The sequence below is a fragment of the Tenrec ecaudatus genome, chromosome 7 (genome assembly GCF_050624435.1).
Source record: "Tenrec ecaudatus isolate mTenEca1 chromosome 7, mTenEca1.hap1, whole genome shotgun sequence".
Taxonomy (NCBI): domain Eukaryota; kingdom Metazoa; phylum Chordata; class Mammalia; order Afrosoricida; family Tenrecidae; genus Tenrec; species Tenrec ecaudatus.
Window position 1 is genome coordinate 34,998,183 of NC_134536.1, and position 21,919 is coordinate 35,020,101.

The 21,919-nt window shown below is 43.6% G+C and overlaps 1 protein-coding gene across 2 annotated transcripts in view; it reads left to right on the top strand.

The window, feature by feature from the left end:
- The first annotated feature begins 4,709 nt into the window (after positions 1-4,709).
- The window catches only part of SLC2A12 (solute carrier family 2 member 12), a 109,825-nt gene continuing 92,615 nt past the window's right edge, over positions 4,710-21,919 (top strand). The window contains exon 1 of one of the 2 annotated variants that reach the window (XM_075554510.1): positions 4,710-4,881. In XM_075554510.1, coding sequence (XP_075410625.1) covers positions 4,863-4,881 — 19 coding nt within the window. In that variant the 5' untranslated portion in view covers positions 4,710-4,862. The remainder of the gene's footprint in view (positions 4,882-21,919) is intronic. The other variant, XM_075554511.1, reaches the window with a different exon arrangement.

Here is a 21,919-nt window from a genome sequence, read left to right on the forward strand (position 1 = left end):
CACACAATTTATATGTGTATGTGTGTGTATGTATGTGCTATAAAGATAGTTGTGATAAGAAGAAGCAAAGAAGTCTTTTAGAGTCAGAGAGGAATGGTCAGGTCCCCGTGCAGTGAGCAGACGCAGAGCCTGGGGCAGCCTCTGGTCCGACCACCGGAGTACCTCGTTCATCAGTCCGGCTCTATCCCCTAGTCCTGTGCTAGACATGAGGAGCACACAATGTATATTTTGATGGATAGCTCAGTTTATGAAGGGATGCTTGTATTCACTACAGGGCCCAGTGACACAGAGTGAGAGCTTCTAGCAGTGACCACACACATCACACTGAACAGTTAACAGAATCAACTCTGGTTTCCATGGCTCACTTTTCCACCTGGCCCAGGAGCAGCGAATTGTAATACTCCTCTGTGGTTATGCGTTGGGCTGCAATCCGCAAGGTCAGCAGTTCGAAACTAGAAGCCTCTCTACGGGAGAAAGACGGGGTTTACTACTCTGTTAATACTAGTTAGTCTCTGAAACTCACAAGAGCAGTTCTACTCTGTCCTATAGAGTCCTTGAGAGTCATGAGCCGGCATCAACTCAATGGCAGTGACTTTTTTGTTGTTTTCGGGGGTGGGGGGCGGTTTCATCTGTACCTCATAGCTTAACATGTGCGCTTCCCTCTTTCCACCAGTAGGGGTCAGCAGAGAAGAGTCAAAGCTGTTCCCACCCCCTCAAATGTGAATTTAGATCTATTAAAATGTATCCTTCTAAATGCTAATTTTGGGAGTGAGAGATGTAAGAATGATTAAAGACATTTGTGAAACTGTACTTAAAACTGATGGGGTATCTTTATTGTGAATTTTCTTTGATATAAAAACACTGATATTCTAGACAGCATGTAGAAGGTTTCAAAGAATATGCAGACTTTTTCAAAATTTGTAGAACATAAAAGAGCCCTTTTTCACTTAAGCCACCCCCCCTTTTTTATAGCTGTTTCAAGTTGCCAGGAAGTAAAAAGAGTTCCCATATCCCCTCCCCTTCCTGTACAATTTCTCCTCCCACATCGTGCACCACAGTGGTGCCCTCATGACCATGTTGGGTGTATGGTTAAGACATTGTTATTAACTAGAGCACAGAGTCCATGCTATAGTCCACAGCTGGGGTTGTGCCGTCCAATGGGTTTCAACAGTGAATGACACTGTGCCTGCCAGAACCGCATCGTGCAGAATCCTTCCAGAGCCCTCCAAGTGCCTGGGCCTCACTTACTCACTTGTTACCGCCCTCCTCCCCCACCCCCCACTCAGACTCTGTCAATCACGGATTCTGTAGTTTAACTTCTCAAGGCTGTCACAGAATTGGACTCATATCGTATATCATTGTTGCTTCTCCGACTAGCTTCTTCGAGTAAGCAATGTGCATCGCAAACTTCTCCATGGCTCTTTGTGACTCCATAGCTCATATCGTTATGTTGCTGAATTGATACTTCATTGTACGACTGTATCGCCATCTGTTTATTGCCTTCCTTGGAAAGTCAGCTCTCTTGCTTCCAATGTTTGATGATGATGAACAAGCTGCTCTAAGTATTGACTCAAAAATGAAATGGACCACATATAGATCAATACCTTAGGCATTAAAAAACTAACATAGACTGATTAGGGCCACTTTGAGACTAAGAATCATTTGGCTGACTGTGCAGGGAGTGACAAATTCAAGAGCAACAGTGTCACAATCATGTCAAAAAGAACACCTGAAGACCTGTCTCACAGAAGACGACCTCCATGCCTACAAGGAAGTCCACTGAATAGACTGTTGCTCACAGAGACGCACCAACCACTAAACCTAGTGATAGAGAAAATGAAGAATTTTACCATCCTCTCCAGTCTGAATTTGATCAAGCCTGCAATGAAGACGCATTGATAATTATTGATGATCTGAATGTGAATGCCGGAAACAAAGAGGAAGGATTGGTAGTTGGAAAACATGGCCTTGCTGATATAAATGAAGCTCGAGATCATAGTATAGAATTTCACAAGATTAATGACTTCTTCTTTTCTCGGCAATGTAAACAATGACTATGCAATGAACTTGCCTAATAGAATATTAATTGTTTATCTGTATACTCAAGTTGAGGCTGAAGAAAATTAAAACAAGTCCATGAGAGCCAAAAAAAAAGTTGGTTCCAACTTATATGGGAACACTGCCCTCTCCTGCCACCACCCACACAGTCATTGTCATGTTCGAACCCATCACTGCAGCCTCTCCATCGATCCATCTTGTTGAGATTATTCCTCTTTTTCACTGCCCCTCCACTTTACCAGGCCTGACATCCTTGTCCGTGAACTGGTCTCTCCTGATAACACAGCTGGCCATCCTAGAGTCTAAAGAGTATTCTGGCTGAACTTCTCCTAAGACACGTTTGTCTGTTGTACCTTCAAGATTCTTTGCCAATACTGTAATTCAAATTCATCAATTCTTTTGAAGCCTCCTTTACTTACGGTCTACCTTTCACATGCATATGAGGAGACTGAAAACACCAGGCTTAGGTCAGATGCACCTCAGTCTTCAACGTGACATCTTTACTCTTGAACACTTTAAAGACGTGTTTTGCAGCAGACTTACACAATCCAGAGCATCATTCGATTTCTTGTCTGCGTCCATTGGCATCATCCAGTGTGGATTCAAGTAAAATGAAATCCTTGACAATTTTTTCTCCATACTCTACCTGTCCAGTTGTGAAGAATTCTGTTCTCTTTACACTGAGTTGCAGTCCATACTGAAGACTGTCGTCTTTGACCTTCAGCTGCAAGTGCTCAAGCTGTCCTTACTTTGCAAGTGAGGTTGTACCATTGTCATGTCACAGGCTGTTAATACGTTTCTCTCCAATCCTGATGCTCTGTTCTGCAGCTCCTCAGCAAATACTGCAGCGTACTAATTGAGTGAGTATGGTGGAATACTACATCCCTGATGCACACCTTTTCTGATTTTTAATGATGTAGGATTCCCTGTTCTACTCAAATAATTGCCTCTTCGTCTAAGTAAAGGTTCCTCACAAGCATTGTGGAGTGTTCTGGTGTTCCCATCCTACACAACGTTATCCATAGTTTGTTGTAATCCACACAATTGATTACCTTGTGCAGTCAATAAAACACAAGAAAACATTTTTCTAGTATTCTCTGCTGTCAGCCAAGGTCCCTCTAATGGTAGCAACAATCTCCCTCATTCCATGTTCTCTTGAGAATTCAGCATGAATTCAGCATTGGCAGCTGTCCATCAATGTACCACTGAAGCCATTTTTGTATGCTCTTCAGCAAAATTTTACTCTCATATAATATTAATGGAATTATTTGTCAATTCCATCTTCGATTGGGTTACCTTTCTTTGCAATGTAGATCTCTCCCAATAGTTTCCTGAGTAGCTCTCTTCCAAATTCCTTGGCATAGAGTAGTGAGTTCTTATAGTTTCAGACCAACTTGTTTTAACCCTTCAGCTGGTAGTCCATCAGCTCCTAGAGTCCTGTGTTTTTCCCATGCCCTATGGAAGGGAAAGGGATGGAGTTGAACTCACAATCCTAAAATAAATAGCCCAGGATTAGAGAGACAGGCGGGATTCCCGAGGCTACAACCCTTAGGCACCACGTGGGTCTAGGAGTGAGCTCACGCTCATGTTAGGGTGATCAACCATTTAAGGAAAAAAGGGTAACGTGCCCGTGGACAGAATGACAGAGGGCTGGAAAGGAAGGAGGAGTGGAAACAGGCAGCACACGGAGGAACTGGGATAAGAGATGACTCATGGAGGGGATCGCCAGGGATGCGTGGAGACAGATGTGGATGAACTACTGAATGTGAATCCGTGGGTGTGGTGGAGCACACAGGAGGCAAAGTTATGAAGACTGCTTAGACATAACCAAACACATTGAGGGAATGGATTACTGGGCCCAGGGGCCAGTATCATCATTTCAGGGACACCAAGGTCAATGATCATCACGGAGTTCACAACAACGTCCTACATCCTACTTTGGTGAGTGCCAGCCGAGGTCCTAAAAGCTTACCGGCAGCTGTGCCGGGGGCAGCTACTGGTCGCTCATGTCAAAGAATATTGAAAGTACCGTGGGCTGCAAAATGAAAAACCAAATCTGTCTTGGAAGAAGTACAGCCAGAATGCTCCTTAGAGACAAGGGTGGTGAGACTTCAACTTACAAACTTTGGACATGCTGTCCAAAGAGACAAGTCCCTAGAGAAGGACATCATGATGGGTGGAGTGGTGAGGCAGTGAAAAAGAGGAAGACCTTCAACAAGATGGATTGACACAGAGGCTGCGTCAATGGGTTCCAACAGAAGGACAACTATGGAGACGGCACGGGACCGGGCATCGTTGTTGTACACGGAGTCACTATGGGGAGCAACTGACTCAAGGGCACCTAAGAACAACCATTAGTCTCTCTCCATCCGAAGGAAAGACTGGTGAAAATCAAAGACATAATGAAAGCACTTAGTCCAGTAGACTAAAGGGCCATGCACACTTTAGTCTACCCAAGCCTGAGAACCAGAAGAACCACTTGTGAAAACCTTCACCTAATTTACAACAAAATGTGCACTGTGACTGCATCTTCCAGCCACCCCTGCTAAAAGCATACCAGAAATTGTTCTCATCGCTTCACTGTAAAAACCTGGTGAGATTCCTGCAGGTTGATTCACAAAAGTGGCCTTCCCTGAGGCGGAGCCTCTGGAGTCTTCATCTCTCTGTCTCCGCTACGTCTAATTCTTCCAGCATTCTTTCTTCGCAGCAGTTTCTGCTCCCTGTAAGTAGAGTGTTCTCTGTACCAGCTTGGCTAGCACGTCAGTTTTCAGGGCGACACTCTGCCTGGTGACCTCAATTCTCGAATGGACGGACGGAAAGTTGGTGAGTGTCAGGCTTTCCATTCTGTTCTTGTTGGGAGGCCTGGAGGGGTGATTTCCAAGTTCTTCCACATGCTAGATTAAAAGCCAGCAGTCAGTACCCACTCCTTGCAATGGCTCAGAATGCCTTTGAACATCTCCAGGGGCACCAGCTCTCTCTAGAAGACAGAATTAGAAAGTGCCGTCCTAACAATTCCTTCCCTATCTGCCAGAGGTGGTGTTCTCAGCCGGAAACTATCAGCTCTTTTTGCTTAGAAGGGAAAGAAGTTCAGTCACTGCGCACTCACAGAGCAGGGTTGCAGTCAGCCAGAATGAAATTGATGTCAGTGACACATACACGTTATAAAAATAGGCCTTGCAGCATATAGACAGACAAGCCAATCCTTTCTTCTGCCCCTTCAGCTCTCTCACTCTCTGTGCTAAGTAAAGCCAGTCCCGAAGTTGCCATGTGAGCTTACATGTCTCACCAGGCCCTTCAGTTGGGTGTGTGACTCTGAAATGGGGAATCCAGTCACCGTCGCGTAAGGGCTGAAGACGTGTGGCCCTTCCTGGCTTTCCATCAATGTAAGAGGTGTCGTATACTACTTCTGTCCGTACCTAGAAAGCACTCAACTCAACTCACTGCCCCCGATGATTGGGATTCACAGTGAACCAATAGAAAAGGAGTGGGCTTCTGAGAGTGGAACTTAAAAAATTTTATTTTAATAATTTTATTGGGGCTTTTACCGCTCTTACCACAATCCAGCCAGCCAGCCACTGTGTCAGGCACATTTGCACATGTTTCCATCATCATTTTCAAAACACTTTCTTTCTCCTTGAGCTCATGACTTTTATCAGATCATTTCCCCCTCCTCCACCCTCCCTCCCTCATGAACACTTGATTATTTATAAATTTATTTTGTCAGGTCTCACACTGATGGCTGTCTCCCTTCACCGAGTTTTCTGTTGTCCATCCCCCTGGAAGAGGGATATATGTAGTTCCTTGTGATAAGTTCCACCTTTCTACTCCACCTTCCCCTTATACTCCTGGTATCGCTATTCTCATTATTGGTCCCAAGAGGGGTTATCAGTCCTGGATTCCCTGTTTTTCTAGCTCTTATCTGTACCAGTGTACATGCTCTGGTCTAGCCAGATTTTTAAGGTAGAAATGGGGTCGTGATAGTGGTGGGGAGGAAGCATGAAAGAATTAGAGGAAAGTTGTATATTTCTGTGATGCTCATCTTTCCAACACAATCACTGAAGACGAAATGGGTGCATAAACAAATGTGGAGAAGAAAGCTGATGGTGCCCAGCTATCAAAAGATATAGTGTCTGGGGTCTTGAAGGCTTGAAGATAAACAAGTGGCCATCTAGCTGAGATGCAACAAAGCCCACATGGAAGAAGCACGCCAGCCTGGGTGATCATGAGGTGTCGATGGGATCAGGTATCAGGCATCAAAGACCCAGAAGTAAAAATCATATCGATGTGAATGAGGAGTTGGGTGGAGTGGAGACCCAAAGCCCATCTGTAGACTATTGGACATCCCTTTACAAGAGTCACAAGAAAGAGACGAGCCAGTCAGGGTGCAGTATAGCACTGACGAAACACACAACTTTCCTCAAGACTGGAGAGCAGCTGGTGGTTTCAAACTGCTGACCTTGCGGTGAACAGCCCAGTGCCTAACTACTACTACACATCAGCTCTGTTCTTAAAAAAAAAAAATCTATGACTAGTTTTGATGAATTGGTTGTGTTTATACAGCTAAAGTGCCTTCTTAGCTACTTTCAATGGTGTGTCTGATTTTACCTTAGATCCTTTGTGAGAGTCAGGAATCTCTGAGCTCTAACTCATGTCAGCCAAAAATGGCTTTGTTGCTTGGCTTAGAGTGATTTATAGAACGGGTGGAGGACAAAATAGAAAGGACAAAATACTGGAAAGAAGCATGACAGTCTTGGAGAAACACGCAATAAGAACAGGTGGTTGGTCTTTTCTGGGATCTCCTGGAAGGAATGAGTGCTGCACTCAGGGATTGCCCTCGTTTCACATTCCAAACAATGGGATCAAGCGTGTTCCTTGTTGAGGGGTTAGTGCGCATGAACTGTTAGGAGAATGGCCTTTGGATTTTCCAGAGGACACAGTCAGTGGTGTTGCCCAAGGAAGGATGCTACAGTCTTAGACAAGCAAAAGTAACAGCTTCAGGCAAGGCAAATGCATGTCTCTTTCTAGAGATGAGAAATTGAGCTTTAAAAGATCAGGTGAATTGCCCGAATTCATAGGGCTAATAAACAAAAGGTACAAGATTTGAATTTGGGTTTGGGTGCTCCTGTACCAGATGTCACCACAGGACTGTAAATGTTTATGGAGTCCTTTGCGTGAAATAATAGCTAACTAATTTATTGAGGATCGTCATGGTCAGATAATCTTCTAAATACTTTAAAAATATTTTTCACATAGTATACAATTTAATTGTTAATTGCATTAAGAAGAATTATACAATCAATACCACTATCACTTTCAGAATATTGTACTCATTGTTGTAAGTTACCCACTTCCCTTTATCTTATCCTGTTATCCCCCAAGGTGCTTATTAATCCACTACTGTCTCAACCAACTTACCTACCATGGATTTCATATACAGAAAATCATTCAAAATATAAGCAGGAAGCAAACAAACACACAAAAATGACAACTGCAGAAAACAAAACCAAAAAACACCTCAATAAAAAAGAGAGTAGAAAATACTAAACACTGAAACAACTTTCAAATGGGTCAAAGGGAGACCAAATGATATGGTATGCCATTTTAACCTACTACATCTGCCATAATCCACTTTACAATGCTCTCTGTAAGGTTATTCGCCTCTGGACTATGTTCAGAGGGGATTCCCGAGAGGCTTAATTCATATGGAGACTCTCCAAATGGATTCTAGGCTTCCACCATCACCTATAGCTTTCTGCAAACTGGGTGCTCATAATATAAACTCTGATACCATTTCCTCCTTTGGATTTTAGTATTTACAATCCTTGGATCATACAGGCTGGTGTGTTTCTTCCATGTGAACTTCGTTGATGTCTCCTTTAGATGGCTGCTTGCTTGAAGACAAATCTTCAAAGCCCCAGATGTCATTCATTCTGATAGTCAGGCACCATCTGATTTCTTCATTATCTCTTCATGATGGTGAGCATCAAGTGGTGCCATGTCATAAGAACTAATTTCTCTTAGAATGTGCCCACAATTAAGTGTAAGCCTAAAAGTCATTCATATATCAATAGTGTGTGTTTGTATATATACTTTTTCACTTTAGAGACATCACTATCATGTTATGTTGGAGAACTTTATAAATTATCTTCCTCGGGTATCAGATAATTCTGTTGATTGTATCAGAATTTATCCAGTGGTGTAGAGTTTAAAACACCATTGCACAATGGAAATTATACAAGTATAGGCTAACTTCAGATAGAAATACATGAATTATTGACTTGTACAGACTAAACCGTTAAGTGACTGGACACTATTTACACAAACAATGGAGGCTGATGATAGGGCAAACCTTTCAATAACATGCCTTCAAAAAAGCAGAACCATGCCCATTCACACTAACATATGTCCTAAGAAAACAAAGAGAGCATTAAAATAGTTTATATATGGTATTCCCAGGCCATCATTCAATGGGCACCCTTTAAGTAAGAGATCGGAACCAAATCCCAATGACCATCAATTTCATCACCTTGGGGTAGCAGACATCTGTTTCTTCTCATCCTAGGGTGTATCAACTTTAACTGTAAGATTTCTTTGTGGGGTTTCCACATTGAATCCTCATGATGTGGCCCGTGAAGGATGCTGTGCATCTCGAAGGCTCAGAACCTAAAGTCCCATCAGTCTATAGCACACCACACATGTCACCATTGACTGGATAGAGACTAGGTTAAAACTGTACAGTTAGGAACATAGTACCAGACATATCCTCCCCTTGGGATCTATATAAGTATTGTTTAGCATTGTTTCCCCATGGGAAGTTACCCACCAACCAAAGTGTCATCACCTCCCCCAAGACATACAAGCCTCCCCTGACCCCGTTTTGACTTGAATTTACAGTAAGATTCTCTTATCAGTCTTGAAGAAGTGTCTGTCAATTTGGCATGACCTGAGCACAATGTTGTATGACAGCAACTGAATGGTCTTCTTCCTCTCCTTGCATCTGGAGAAACTGACCCCCCACTGAGGCGTGGTGGCCTCTGTTGAGGTGGCTTTTAGGAGGTGTACATCTATCAAGGGGCTGGTATCTGATTCATGGGCTCTGGCAGGTTCTCGACCTCATTGCTTAGAAGACTGGATTAGAAGATTACATGACTTGACAAGAGAAGCCTGCCTTCCTCTCGGTGTTTATGCTTATAGTGTTGGACTCACACAATATTTGTGCTTTTGCGATTAACTAATTTCACTTAGCCCAACAGTTTCCAGGTCCATCCATGTCATGAGGTCTTACATGGATTCATAGTTGTATTTTAGGGATGCGTAAGATTTCATTGTTTGCTTGTGCCAGGTTCCTTTATCCATTGTTCGACTGATGAGAATCAGGGCAGATTCCAGCTTCTTGCTGTTATTAACTATTATCAATGAACACGGGAGAGTATTTATCTATTCATGGTGTGTCTCTTATTTCTTTGGAGTATATGCCCAGGAAAGGTATTGCTTCATTGTATGGTATTGCGATCTCCAGGTGTTTTAGAAGGCTCCATATTGCTTTCCACAATGGTTGTGCATGTCAGCAGTGCGTAAGAGTCCCAGTCTCTCTGCACCCTCTGCAGCATTTGTTGTTCTCTGCTTTTATTCAACTGGGTTCTCATGATGGATGAAAGGCAATCTAGTGGCTTTGATTTGTATCTCCTGGATGTCGAGCGATTGTGAGCATTTTCTTATGTTTTTGTTAGCCTCTGGAGTCTCGCCCCTTGTGGGTTATCTAACCATGTCCTTTGCCCATCTTTTAATGGAATTATTTGTTTTTTCTTATTGAGGATTTGCAGAATGCTATAGATTTTAGTAATGAATCCCTTGTTCATTATGTCATTGCTAAAGACTTTCCCTCCAATCGTTTTACTCTTTTCATGAAGTCTTTTGATGTTCACGTGTTTTATTTTTAATAAGTCTCAGTCCTATATTTTGCCTGCTACCATGTGTGCTTTCTTCGTTATATTTGATAGCCTGTGAATGCCTTGTGATAGGCTTGGCCCAATTTTCTCATCGATGACCTTTAAGCTCTGAGGTTTACATGTAGGTCTCCAATTCATCTTGAGTTCATTTTTGTTGGGGGGACAAGGCATGGGTCCTGTTTAATTCTTCTGCAGGTGGAGATCCAATTTTTCCAGCACCACTTTTTGAAGTAGGTGTTCTATTTCCATTTTATATTTCTTGGTCATTGTTGAAAATCAGTTACCTATAAGTGGGTGTTTTTATTTCCGCATATTCTATCTTGTTCCATTGATCTATGTATCTTTCATTGTATTGGTACAAAGTTATTTTGAGTATTGTAGAAGGCTGTGAGGGCAGGTAGTGCATGGATTTCTACTTTGTTCTTCTTTTTGAGAAGGTCTTTTTCTGCTCTCTCCATATGAAGTTGGTAACTGGTTTTTCCTTTCTTGAAAGAGTGAGTTGGAATTGCCTTGTATTTGTATTTTACTTTAGTTAATATTGACATTTCCACAATATTAAGTCTTCATATCCATGAATAGGGATATTCCCCATTTGTATTCTTTCATTTCTTTTGGTTCCTTGTAACAATCTTTTGTAATTTTCTTTGTACAGGATTTTTGTTCCTTTGGTTAGGTTAATTCCTAGATATTTCATCTTTTGCATGGTTATTGTGAATGGTTTTGTTTTCCTGATTTTTCTTTCAGAGCTCCTTTAACTGGCCTATAGGAATCTGATTGATTCTGTTTGTTAATTTTGTATCCTGATGCTTTGCTAAATGTTTCCATTGTTCCCAGCAGTCCAGATGTTGAAGAGATCAGGTAGTAGACACCAAAGAACAAAATCATCATTGTGTGATCACCTTCCCCACATAAACGCTGAAGACGAATGTGTGCATAAGTAAGTGTGGTGAAGAAGGCTGGTGGTGCCTGGCTATCTAGAGCTATAGTGTCTGGGGTCTTAAAGGCTTGAAAGTATATAAGCGGCCATCTAGCCCAGGAGCAACAAAGCCCACATGGAAGCAGCACACCAACATGGGTGATCGTGAAAGGCTGAGGGGACCAGGTTTCAAGAACCAAAGGTGTGGGGGGGGGATCATATCATCATGAATGAGGGGAGCGCGTGATGGGGGTCCAAAGCCCAACTGTAGACAACTGGACATCCCTGGCAGAGGGGTAGTGGGAAGGAGACGAGTCACTCAGGGTTCAGTGTAGCAATAATGAAACTCACAACCTTCCTCTAGTTCTTAAAGGCTTTCTGTGTTGGATAGGGTTCTCTAGAGAGACAAAACCAGATTGCCAGTAATTATATATAAATATATTTATAAAGATAGATATATAATACAAGAAATGAACAGTTAAATTATACACAGATAGATAATACAAGAAATTAACAGTTAAATTATAAAGCAGTGAGACACTAGCAGTCCTTTAAGGCTTGAGAACCGCCAGTCACCAGTCCCTATCTGTAGAGAGAGCTGGGCTATGTATACCCAGGCAGCAAACAGCAAGGCAGGTCCCCAACTGTCACCAACTGTAGGTCCCCAGCTCCAGAGATGAACATTCCAATCGTGTGGGATTAAAGGGACCCCAACTTACAGCGACACAGTCCACAGGCTAGGCATCCCACAGGTAGTGTACCCCTTTAAATTGAGGCACAGAACAAGCAAGGCGAGGCTCACTGAGCCATTTATCCCTTCACCCTTCAATTAATCCTATTTGTGTTTATCGGCCAGGCTGGCACAATAGACTATCGCACTTTCTGCCCCAACTATCATGGTCCCAATTCTACTTTGCAAACCTGGTGAGAACAGAGGATGCACAGCGGTACAGGTGGTAACTGGAAACACATGGAATCCAGGACAGATGAATTATTCATGACCAGCCATGAGAGTGGCAATACAGGGAGGTAAGTGGGGGTAGAAAAGGGAAACTGATCACAAGGATTTACATATAACCTCCTCCCTGGGGGATGGACAACAGAAAAGTGGGTGAAGGGAGATGCCGGAAAGTGTAGGATAAGATAAAATAATAATTTATAAATTATCAGGGGTTTAAGAGGGAGGGGGCAGCAGCAAGGGAGGGGGAGGGAAAAAAGGAAAATGAGCTGATTCCAGGAACCCAACCAGAAAGCAAGTTTTGAGAATGAGGGCAACGAATGTATAAGTGTGCTTTACACAACTGATGTATGTGTAGATTGTGATAAGAGTTGTATGGGCCCCAATAAAATGATTTATATATAAAAAATCATACAACCAAACAATAAAAAGACAAATAAGCCAATTAAAAAAAGTATAACTAGAAAGAAAAAAATCGTATCTTCGGGGCCGGCCCCGATCCCAACTACATGGACAGCTGCCCCCCATCCCTCACACAGAATAATTCACTTCACAGGATAGCACTGAAGCTACAGCTCAGGGATAGTGACATATTTTATCAGAACACACAGGAGCAAGTGAAGGGGGAGGAAGAGAGAGTGAAGCACATCCTGGCCCACCCAGCCCCAAGGACAATATTCCTGCTCAGAGCAGCAAATGCACAGAGAGGACCATAGGGCTGGCCCAACTATGAGACATGATGTCCCTCACTGACCCATAACACTATGGGGACAACCCTGGAGACATATTGCGTGAATTCCACACAATCTGACCCCACCACACTGAGGCAAAACACTAAGAGTATGTACCAGAACAGCAAAGGGAACGAAGTTCCCAGGGAATACCAAAATTAGTGTTTGAGGCCAGGGCATGGCACCACATCAGACTGGAAAATATTACTAAAGGCCAACAGACCTTGAACTATTTACAGGCTTTTCTTTTTGCTGTTGTCTTTGTTGCTTGGGTCTTTTTGTTCCTTTATTTTGGTCTGGTTTTTTTGTGGCGCATATTATTATCTCTGCAGGTCTGTCTAGATAAGGTACTCGGGATAAACAATCTGGAGGAGAAAAACAACAGGACTGATGGTTCCAGGGGCCACATGGGAGAGGGGGAGGTGAGGGAAAGGAAGTGGTGTTAACAAACCCAGGAACAAGGGAACAACAAGTGATCCAAAATCAATGGTGAGGATGGTGTCGGAGGTCTGGTAGGGCTGGATCAAAGGCAATGTAACAGAGAGGAATTACTGAAACCCAAATGAAGGCTGAACATGATAGCGGGACAAGAGGAAAGTCAAAGGAAATAGAGGAAAGGACTAAGGGCATTTATAGAGGTCTAAATACAGGCATGTATATATGTAAATATATTTATATATGATGATGGGGAAATAGAACTATGTGCATATATTTATAGGTGGAGTACTAAGGTAGCAGATGGACATTGGGCTTCTAATCAAGCACTCTCTCAATGCAAGAACACTTTGTTCTATTAAACTGGCATTCCATGATACTCACCTACCCAACATAATCGCTGAAGACAAAGCGGGTGCATAAGCTAATATGGTGAAGAAAGTTGATGGTGCCTGGCTATCAAAAGAGATAGTGTCTGGTGTCTTAAAGACTTGAAGATAAACAAGTGGCCATCTAACTGAGAAGCAACAAAGCCCACATGGAAGAAGCACACCAGCCTGTGTGATCACGAGGTGCCAAAGGGATTAGTTATCAGGCATCAAAGAACAAAATATCAAATAATTGTGAATGAGGGGGAGTGCAGATTGGGGACCCACAAGACCCATCCATCTGTAGGCAACTGAACATCTCCTTACAGAAGAGACATGGGGAGGAGACAAGCCAGTCAGGGTGGAGTGTAGCAACGATGAAACATACAACTTTCCTCTAGTTCCTAAATGCTTCCTCCCCTCTCCCCACTATCATGATCCCAATTCTACCTTACCAATCTGGCTAGACCAGAGGATGTACACCGGTACAGATAGAAACTGGAAACACGGGGAATTCAGAACAGTTGATCCCTCAGGACTAGTGCTGAGAGTGGCAATACCGGGAGGGTGGAGTGGAAAGGGGGAACTGATTACAAGAATCTACATATAACCCCCTCCCTAGGGGATGGACAACAGAAAAGTGGGTGAAGGGAGATGTTGGACAGTGTAAGGCATGACAAAATAATAATAATTTGTAAATTATCAAGGGTTCATGGGGGAGGGGCAGCAGGAAGGGAGGGGAAAAATGAGGAGCTGATATCAAGGGCTCAAATAGAAAGCAAATGTTTTGAGAATGATGATGGCAACAAATGTACAAAAGTGCTTGATGCAACGGATGTAGGTATGGATTGTGATAAGAGTTGTACAAGGCCCAAATAAAATTATTTTAAAAGAAAAATCATATCATCTTCAAATAGCAAGGATTTCACTTCTTTGTCCACCTGTATTCCCTTGTTGGACAAATGAGAAAAAGGAGACAAAAAATCTCAGGTGCCTCTTGGGTGTGAGTGCTGACGTCCTGTTGATGTGGCAGCGTGAACAGGGGTGTGTCTGTGCACTCGAAGGGGAAAAATCCCTTGTTTGGGTGTGTGAGACAGAAATGACCATCTAGCCTGTTTTGCCCAACAGAATCCATACTTTCAGGAGGGTGGCATCATGCCAGAAGAGAAAGTGGGACAAAACTGGGGGGTGGGTGGGTGGGTGGGAAGTATTATAATAGAACAAAAGCACAAAATAAAGAAAAGAGAAGAAAGTAAAAAATAAAAGCACCTTGTGGATGGGGAATCCTACTCCTTTGGTAGTGCTACTGTGTGGACTCATACGCTGTAAAGGGGAGGTGGGCCACAGGTGGAGGGAAGGGCACCAGGAATAAAGCAGGAAAGAAGGAAGGAGAGGTGGAGGGAACCGTGAGAAGTGTAGCTTGGGTCCTGGGAATAGTTGCAGCAGTCTGCTCTCCAAGAAGGGTTCCCAGAAGCCAGCAAAGTAAGAGGTTAGGTCGGCATTCCCACTTTAAGAAATCTGGATCTACTTAGCTTTTAAGTTGACTTTCTCAGAGCCAGAAAGTGCAGGCCATCCTTCCTAGTAGAACCTCTCTGGTGGCTGCTGAGGAAATCTTTCCGTGCCTGTCATCTGGTAGCATATTCCCCCATCCTCTCCTCTAAATGTTTTTTAAAACAATATTAATTCATTTGATCTTTATAGGAATCCTACAGGGTAAGTGCTATGATTCTCCCCATTTAAAGATGAGCCCCTAATAAAATGTTTTAAAAAAAAATAAATAAAAAGTTAAAAAAACAAACAAAAAAATAGAGTAAAAAAGAAGGTTAAAAAAAAAACCGAGGCAGTGATGGTACAACATACATGTAAACCTTAAAACCAAGACTGACTCGAGAACCTACTTCAAACAGCACAAGACCTGGAGCTTTATGTTTTGCAACTCTTCTTCTCTATGTTTTGCAACTGTGTTTCTCTCAATGAACATGTAATGAAGTCTAGACAGTGCTAGATTTCGAGACATGAAAGGAGATAAGGTAGCCAAGTTATTGCCATCGGGGACTTTACAATCTAATAGGGAAAACACACACGCACACATCCTACTTTTCATCATGGTTAGGGTCCAAAGACCAGAATGCGATATGAAAATGGAGGACCTCCTCATCAGATCACAAACTGATGGATGACCACATTATTTTTTTGTAAGAAAGAATTGTATATACAAGACGAATTGAGCCTTGAGAAAACATCCCAGCCCAGTCCAGATCAAGTCCATAAGTCTGATACTAGCCCATATGTATGATACCAATCTATAAAGTCCTCTTCAGACTCACAAAACACATGCAATGACACAGACTGTCGAAGATCACAGGCCAGTGGGTAGAAAGTCTTTAGATCCAGTGTCATTGGAAACATCTCAGCGCTGGCAGGGGTCTCTGCATCAGGGTGGGTCCATGTGTCTTGTCAGCTGCTATGTCTCCCAGGATGTGAGCAGAGAGTCTCCCGCCTCCAAGAAGGAAGTACCAGATTTCCCAGAATTCTTCAGAGAAGGCCATGCCCATACAGAAGCCTCATTGGCTATGATCTGATTGAGAAGCTAGACTCTACCCCTACATTCTTAATCCTCAAATTGACAAATGATTATTTATCTACCCCAAGGACCTTCCACTTTTTTCGATGGCCCTTTGCTTTGCCAAGGCCTGCTGGGTAGGTGATACTGGGCCAATCACCACTCAATTAGACTAGCAGAAAGGGATCAACTGACGTGGAAAGAGCAGACTTGCCCTCCAAGCAGGCCTGGAAGGGAGAACTGAGAGGTCAAGAGTCCTCTACCCAGAAAGCAGAGAGTGTGGCCAAAGCTAAGCCTCTGGAGAGCAAGACCCTTAGCGAGGCCCTAGATGGCCTCAGAACAGAGAAGATTCTTTCCAAGGCTTAAGAACTCATTTAAATTGTTCTGCTGCATTTTTTTTACTTACTACTAAGTCTGTTAGCCCTTATTTTACCTCCAGTTTCTCCATTTGTATTTTTTTTAATTGTTTAGGGGCTCGTACAACTCTTATCACAATCCATACATACATCAATTGTGTCAAGCGCATTTGTACATTCATTGCCCTCATCATTCTCAACACATTTGCTCTCCACTTAAGCCCCTGGCATCAGTTCCTCATTTTTCCCCTCCTTCATGAACCCTTGACAATTTATAAATTATTGTTTTGTCATATCTTGCCCTGTCTGATGTCTCCCTTCACCCATTTTTCTGTTGTCTGTCCCCCAGGAAGGAGGTCACATGTAGATCCTTGTAATCAGTTCTCCCTTTCCAACCCACCCTCCTTTACCCTCCCTGTATCACCACTCACAGCACTGGTCCTGAAGTGATCATCACCCTGGATTTCCTGTGCATCCAGTTGCTATCTGTACCAGTGTACATCCTCTGGTCTAGTCAGACTTGCAAGGGAGAACTGGGATCATGATACTGGCTGTGGGGGAGGCCGGGGGAGGAAGCATTTAAGAACTAGAGGAAAGTTGTATTTTTCATCATTGCGGCACCACGCCCTGACTGGCTCGTCTCCTCCCTGAGACCCTTCTGTAAGGGGATGTCCAGTGGCCGACAAATGAGCTTTGGGTCTCCACTCTGCACTTCCCCCCTCATTCACGATGGTAAGATTTTTTGGTCTGATGATATCGGATCCCTTCAACACCTCATGATCGCACAGGCTGGTGTGCTTCTTCCACGCGGGCTTTGTTGCTTTTGAGCTAGATGGCTGCTTGTTTATCTTCAAGCCTTTAATACCCCAGAGGCTATATCTTTTGATAGCTGGGCACCATCAGCTTTCTTTGCCACATTTGATAAAGGCATTCCATTGTTCTTAATGCTATGTCAGCACTTCTTTTATGTGTTATGGAAGCCCAGAGGAGTACTTGGCCCACCTGGTAAAAAAGGAGATCAGAGAAGCATAAGCACCTAACAAAGAGGCAATTAGGAGTAGGGAAAGATAAAATATAGTGTATCTCCTTAATCATTCAAGTGTTCCAGGGCAGGATAAAATACAGCCAGACCTTAGATTATTTGTTTCTGGAAAACCAGAAGTCAGACCATTGTTGTGGAGCTATTGCATTCTCTGTGTCATTTTTTCCATTCCTCTGCTTTCTGCCCTTTCTTATTTTGAATGTCTCCTTTGCTTCCTTTGTCATCCCTCTGTTTTACATAAGCTTTGGCCTGCCAGTGCCCTGACCAAAGCCCCAACTCCATGTGCTCTATCAACCCAAGCAGCCACTAACTGCAGTGGATTTCCAATCGCTCTCCTGGAAAGATTGAGAAGCCACCTTTTACGTATTTCTGTGAAGTAGGATTATAGATATCAGCTAGATGTTTCTGCAGAAAGGTGGATGTGATGAATAAATGATTTCCACTTCTTCTTTAGGGACATTTCTGATAGCATGGGGAGTCAGGTAATGTGCGGTTTTTCTAAAGCAGTATTACAGAATCTACGGCAGGGCTTCCTGGCAAATGCAGTTAGGGTGGCCTGACCCCTGCATTCCATCAGCGTACTTACGAATCCACTGGGCCATTAGGCAAGCTTAGATATAGGAGCTTGGCTGACAAGCCAGTTATGTGTTAATCCCAGAGTCATTCTTGAAGGCTCAGAGTTTGATCCTTCAGCCCAGGCCTTCCAGTGAATTTCCCCCCCCCCCCTTTCTTGCTTTGTCTTGTGATTTGGGGGAAAAGATTGATAGAGCAAATTGGATTTCCATTCAACAACTCAGACAGCTTAGTTCCATGGCATTGACTGCATTGCCATGTTCAAAAGGTAACAGCGTGTTCCCCATCTCCCCCTGTGTTTCCTCTTTCCATTTGTTCTTTCCTATGTCTTCCTACCCCTGTGCAAATTCTGCCCTTTTGGTTTCCTGTGGAGCCTCGTTCTACGGAGTGCTACCTCGTAGGTGTTATGGCTGACTCTATGCCTTACTGTTATTGGGTCAATTTTGACTCAGAGAAACTCTACAGGACACAGCAGAACTGCCCCTCCCTTGGGGGTCCCAAGGCTGAATATTTTTAGGATAGCAGAAAGCCTCAGCTTTCTCTGTAGGAGAGCCTGGTAGTATAGACCCGAAGAATAACCAAGGACCATGTTCTAGAAGTTTCCACCAGTTTCTATCAGATCAGTAAGTCTGACATTTTTATTCTTGCTAATTTTGCTCAACTGTTTCTCCTATTCTACCCAAGACCCACTACTGTGGACCCTTCCAAAGCTCTGGTGGTGTAATGGACTACAGGTCGGACTGGTAACCAAAGTTCAGCAGTTAGAGCCCACTAGTTGCTCCAGAGGAGAAAGATGAGGCTTTCTGCTCTGGTAAAGACTTACAACCTTAGAAACCCATCAGGGCAGTTCTACTCAATCCTGTAAGGTTATCAGGAGTCAGAATTGATTCAATGGTAGGAAGTTCCGCTATTGCTTGGCATTGTTTTCCAGAGTTGTCAGCACTGGTCACTCTCATAATTGTTGCTGTGTTGGAGACCATTACAGCGACTGTGTAAATCCATCTTGTCAAGGGCACTCACCTTTTTCACTGCCCTGCTGCTTTACCAAGCATGACGTCTGTCCTTTTTCAGGGGCTGGTCTCTCCTGGTAACATGCCTCAAGGATGAGAGATCAAGTTTTGCCATCCTTGCTTTCAAGGGGCATTCTGGCTGCACTTCTTTCAAGACAGATTGAATTGTTCATTTGGCAGTCCACAGGACTTCCAACATTCTTCATTGGCACTGCAAATCAAATACATCAATTCTTCTTTGATCTTCCTTATTCAATGTATAACTTTCACATGCTTATGAGGTAAGTGAAAATAACCTGATATGGATCAGGCACATCTCAGTCTTCCAAGTAGCATCCCTGCTTTTCAACACCTTAAAGATTTCTTGTGCAGGAAATTTACCCAGTATCCTTTGTTGTTTGTTCTCTCTCTCGCTCTCTTTTTTTAATTTAAAAAATATGGAACGCTTCACGAATTTGTGTGTCATCCTTGCGCTGCTGTTTATTCTCTTGACTGCTGCTTCAGTGAGCACTGATTGTTGACTTGTGTTGTGTTGACTATGCACAGGCATTTAACTGTGTAGATCATAAAAAACTACGGAAACCATTTCATTATGGCACGAGAAACATGCGCATAGACCGCATGGTTCAAACAGGGCAAAAGGATACTGGAACGATATATGTCAGTTGCATCCTTTTAGCATACCTATTCAACCTGCCTGCTGACAAATAGTCTGAGAAACTGGACGGCATCAGGAAGAAAGTAGCATCGGTGTTGGAGGAAGGCTCATTCCCAACCTGTGATGTACAGATGATACAGCCTTGCTTGCTGAAGTGAAGAAGACTTGAAGCATTTACTGAGTAAGATCTCAGAGGATAGTCTTTACTGGGTTGCATCCCAAAGCAACCAAAACCAAATCCCCACAACTGGACCAAGAAACAACATCATGATAAACAGAGGAGAGGTTGAAGTTGTTGAGGATTTCCTTTTGCTTGGATTTACAATGCTCCTGGAAGCAGCAGTCAAGAAATCAAACAGCCTATTGCATCAGGCAAGTGGGATGCAAATGACCTCTTTATAGTGTTAAAGAGCAAGATGTCACGGTGAAGGCTAATGCATACCTGCCCGACCTAAGGTATTTTCAATCACCTCCTATGTGTGTGAAAATTCAACAATGAATAAAGACAACTAGAGAAGAGTTGATTCATTTGAATGATGGAGTCGGTGAGGAATACTGAAAGGACCATGTACTACCAGAAGAACAAGCAAACCTGTCTTAGAAGATCAGCCAGAATGCTCTTTAGAAGCAAGGATGGCAAGATTTTTTTCACATATATTTTGGATAGGTTATCCTGAAGGACCAGTCCCTGGGAAAGGAGGTGGGTAGAGAGTTGAAAGTTAGCAAAAGAGACCCTGGAGGAGAAGGGTTGACACACTGGCTGTGACAATGAGCTCCAACATAATCACACTGGTGGGGATGGGTCTCTATGATTAGGAACAGACTCAATGGCACCCATCAATAACAGTCTGTCCACTGAGTTCCTGGGTGGTACACACACATAAGGTGCTCTCTTCAGATGTGAAGGGAGGCCTGGGGGCATAGCGGCACATGCTTGCCTGCTAAGCACAAGGCCAGCCGTCCAAGCCCACCAGCTGCTCCTTGAGAGAAAGACAAAGCTTTATTCCCGGAAAGAGTTTCCATCTCCGAAACCCACCGGGGCAATTCCGTCCTATCTGAGAGTTGGAATTGACTTGACGACAGTGAGTTTTCTGGTTTTCTTCCATCTGAAAGGATCCCTGGAAGTACAGAGGCTGAGCAGGTGGCTGGTGGCTCCACCAGCTCTTCTCTGAGGAAAACCATGACAGCCACTCCTGTTAGGATAACAACTTTGGAGACCCCATGCAGCTGTTCTAATCTATCTTACAGCGTGGCTATGAGTTGGAAGCAATGGGTTTGATTTTGGGGTTTTGGTATCTAAAAGGTTGATGATTCCTGTCAACCCAGTTTCACCTCAGAAGAGAGACGTGATGACCTACTTTTGAAAACCCTACAAAACACAGTCCTGACACACTCGACGCTGCCATGCTTCAGAGTCACCATTCACCGGAGGAATGGCTGGTGGTTCTGAACGGTGGACCTTGCAGTTAGCAAGCCAGTGAGTAACCACTATGCCACCAGTGGAGCTGGTGCAGGGCATGTGCCATGTGACCTGACAAGGCTGGCATGAGGAGAATGTCTGCAAGTCCAATCCCAGGAAAGACTGCTCTCAAGAACTTAAGTGCAGCGCACAGTGTCTGTGGGTGGGCCTGATGAATGAAACCAAACCAAATATTTTTCCAACCTCATCCCCCTAAGCCAGATGTGAAACACTGCAGGGAAGCTCTCCATGCTGGCCCAAGGGAAGCATCGAGGAGATGGAAGTGTCCGAATGTTAGGATGTTAGGAGCCCCTGGTCTTAAGCAATTCCAATGAAAACATGCGACTTTTGGAATTCAATACACACACACACACACACACACATCTGAACTCATTACTGGGACCCTCTCCTGGCATTGGGTGGACTTGTGTGGGTGAAGGGCACTGACACTTTCGCTTTGCTCATTTCATGATTAATCTGTCTCTGCACCTATAACAAAGGGCTCAGCGAGATTAGTCCAGTGTCATTTCTAGGTCTGGGTAATAGAAACTAACACCTCCATAAAGACCCTACAGCCAGGAATCCTTCCCCAAATTCCACCCCATCTTGGTCCAGCCTCTCCTGGACAGGGTATAGTCGGTAACTCTGATTCTGAATACTGAGCAGTATGCCCAGAACCACCGCCACCATTATCCCTGGGTTGGGTTTGTAAATCCTGCTACTGGATGCCCTTAACTCCTGATGCAAAGTCCAGGGTGTGTGATCTGCTGGGCAGAGGCAGAGCTTGGACGTAAGTGTAAAGAACACCAGGAAAGGGGGTAGCAGGCCTTTCTAGCTTCTACC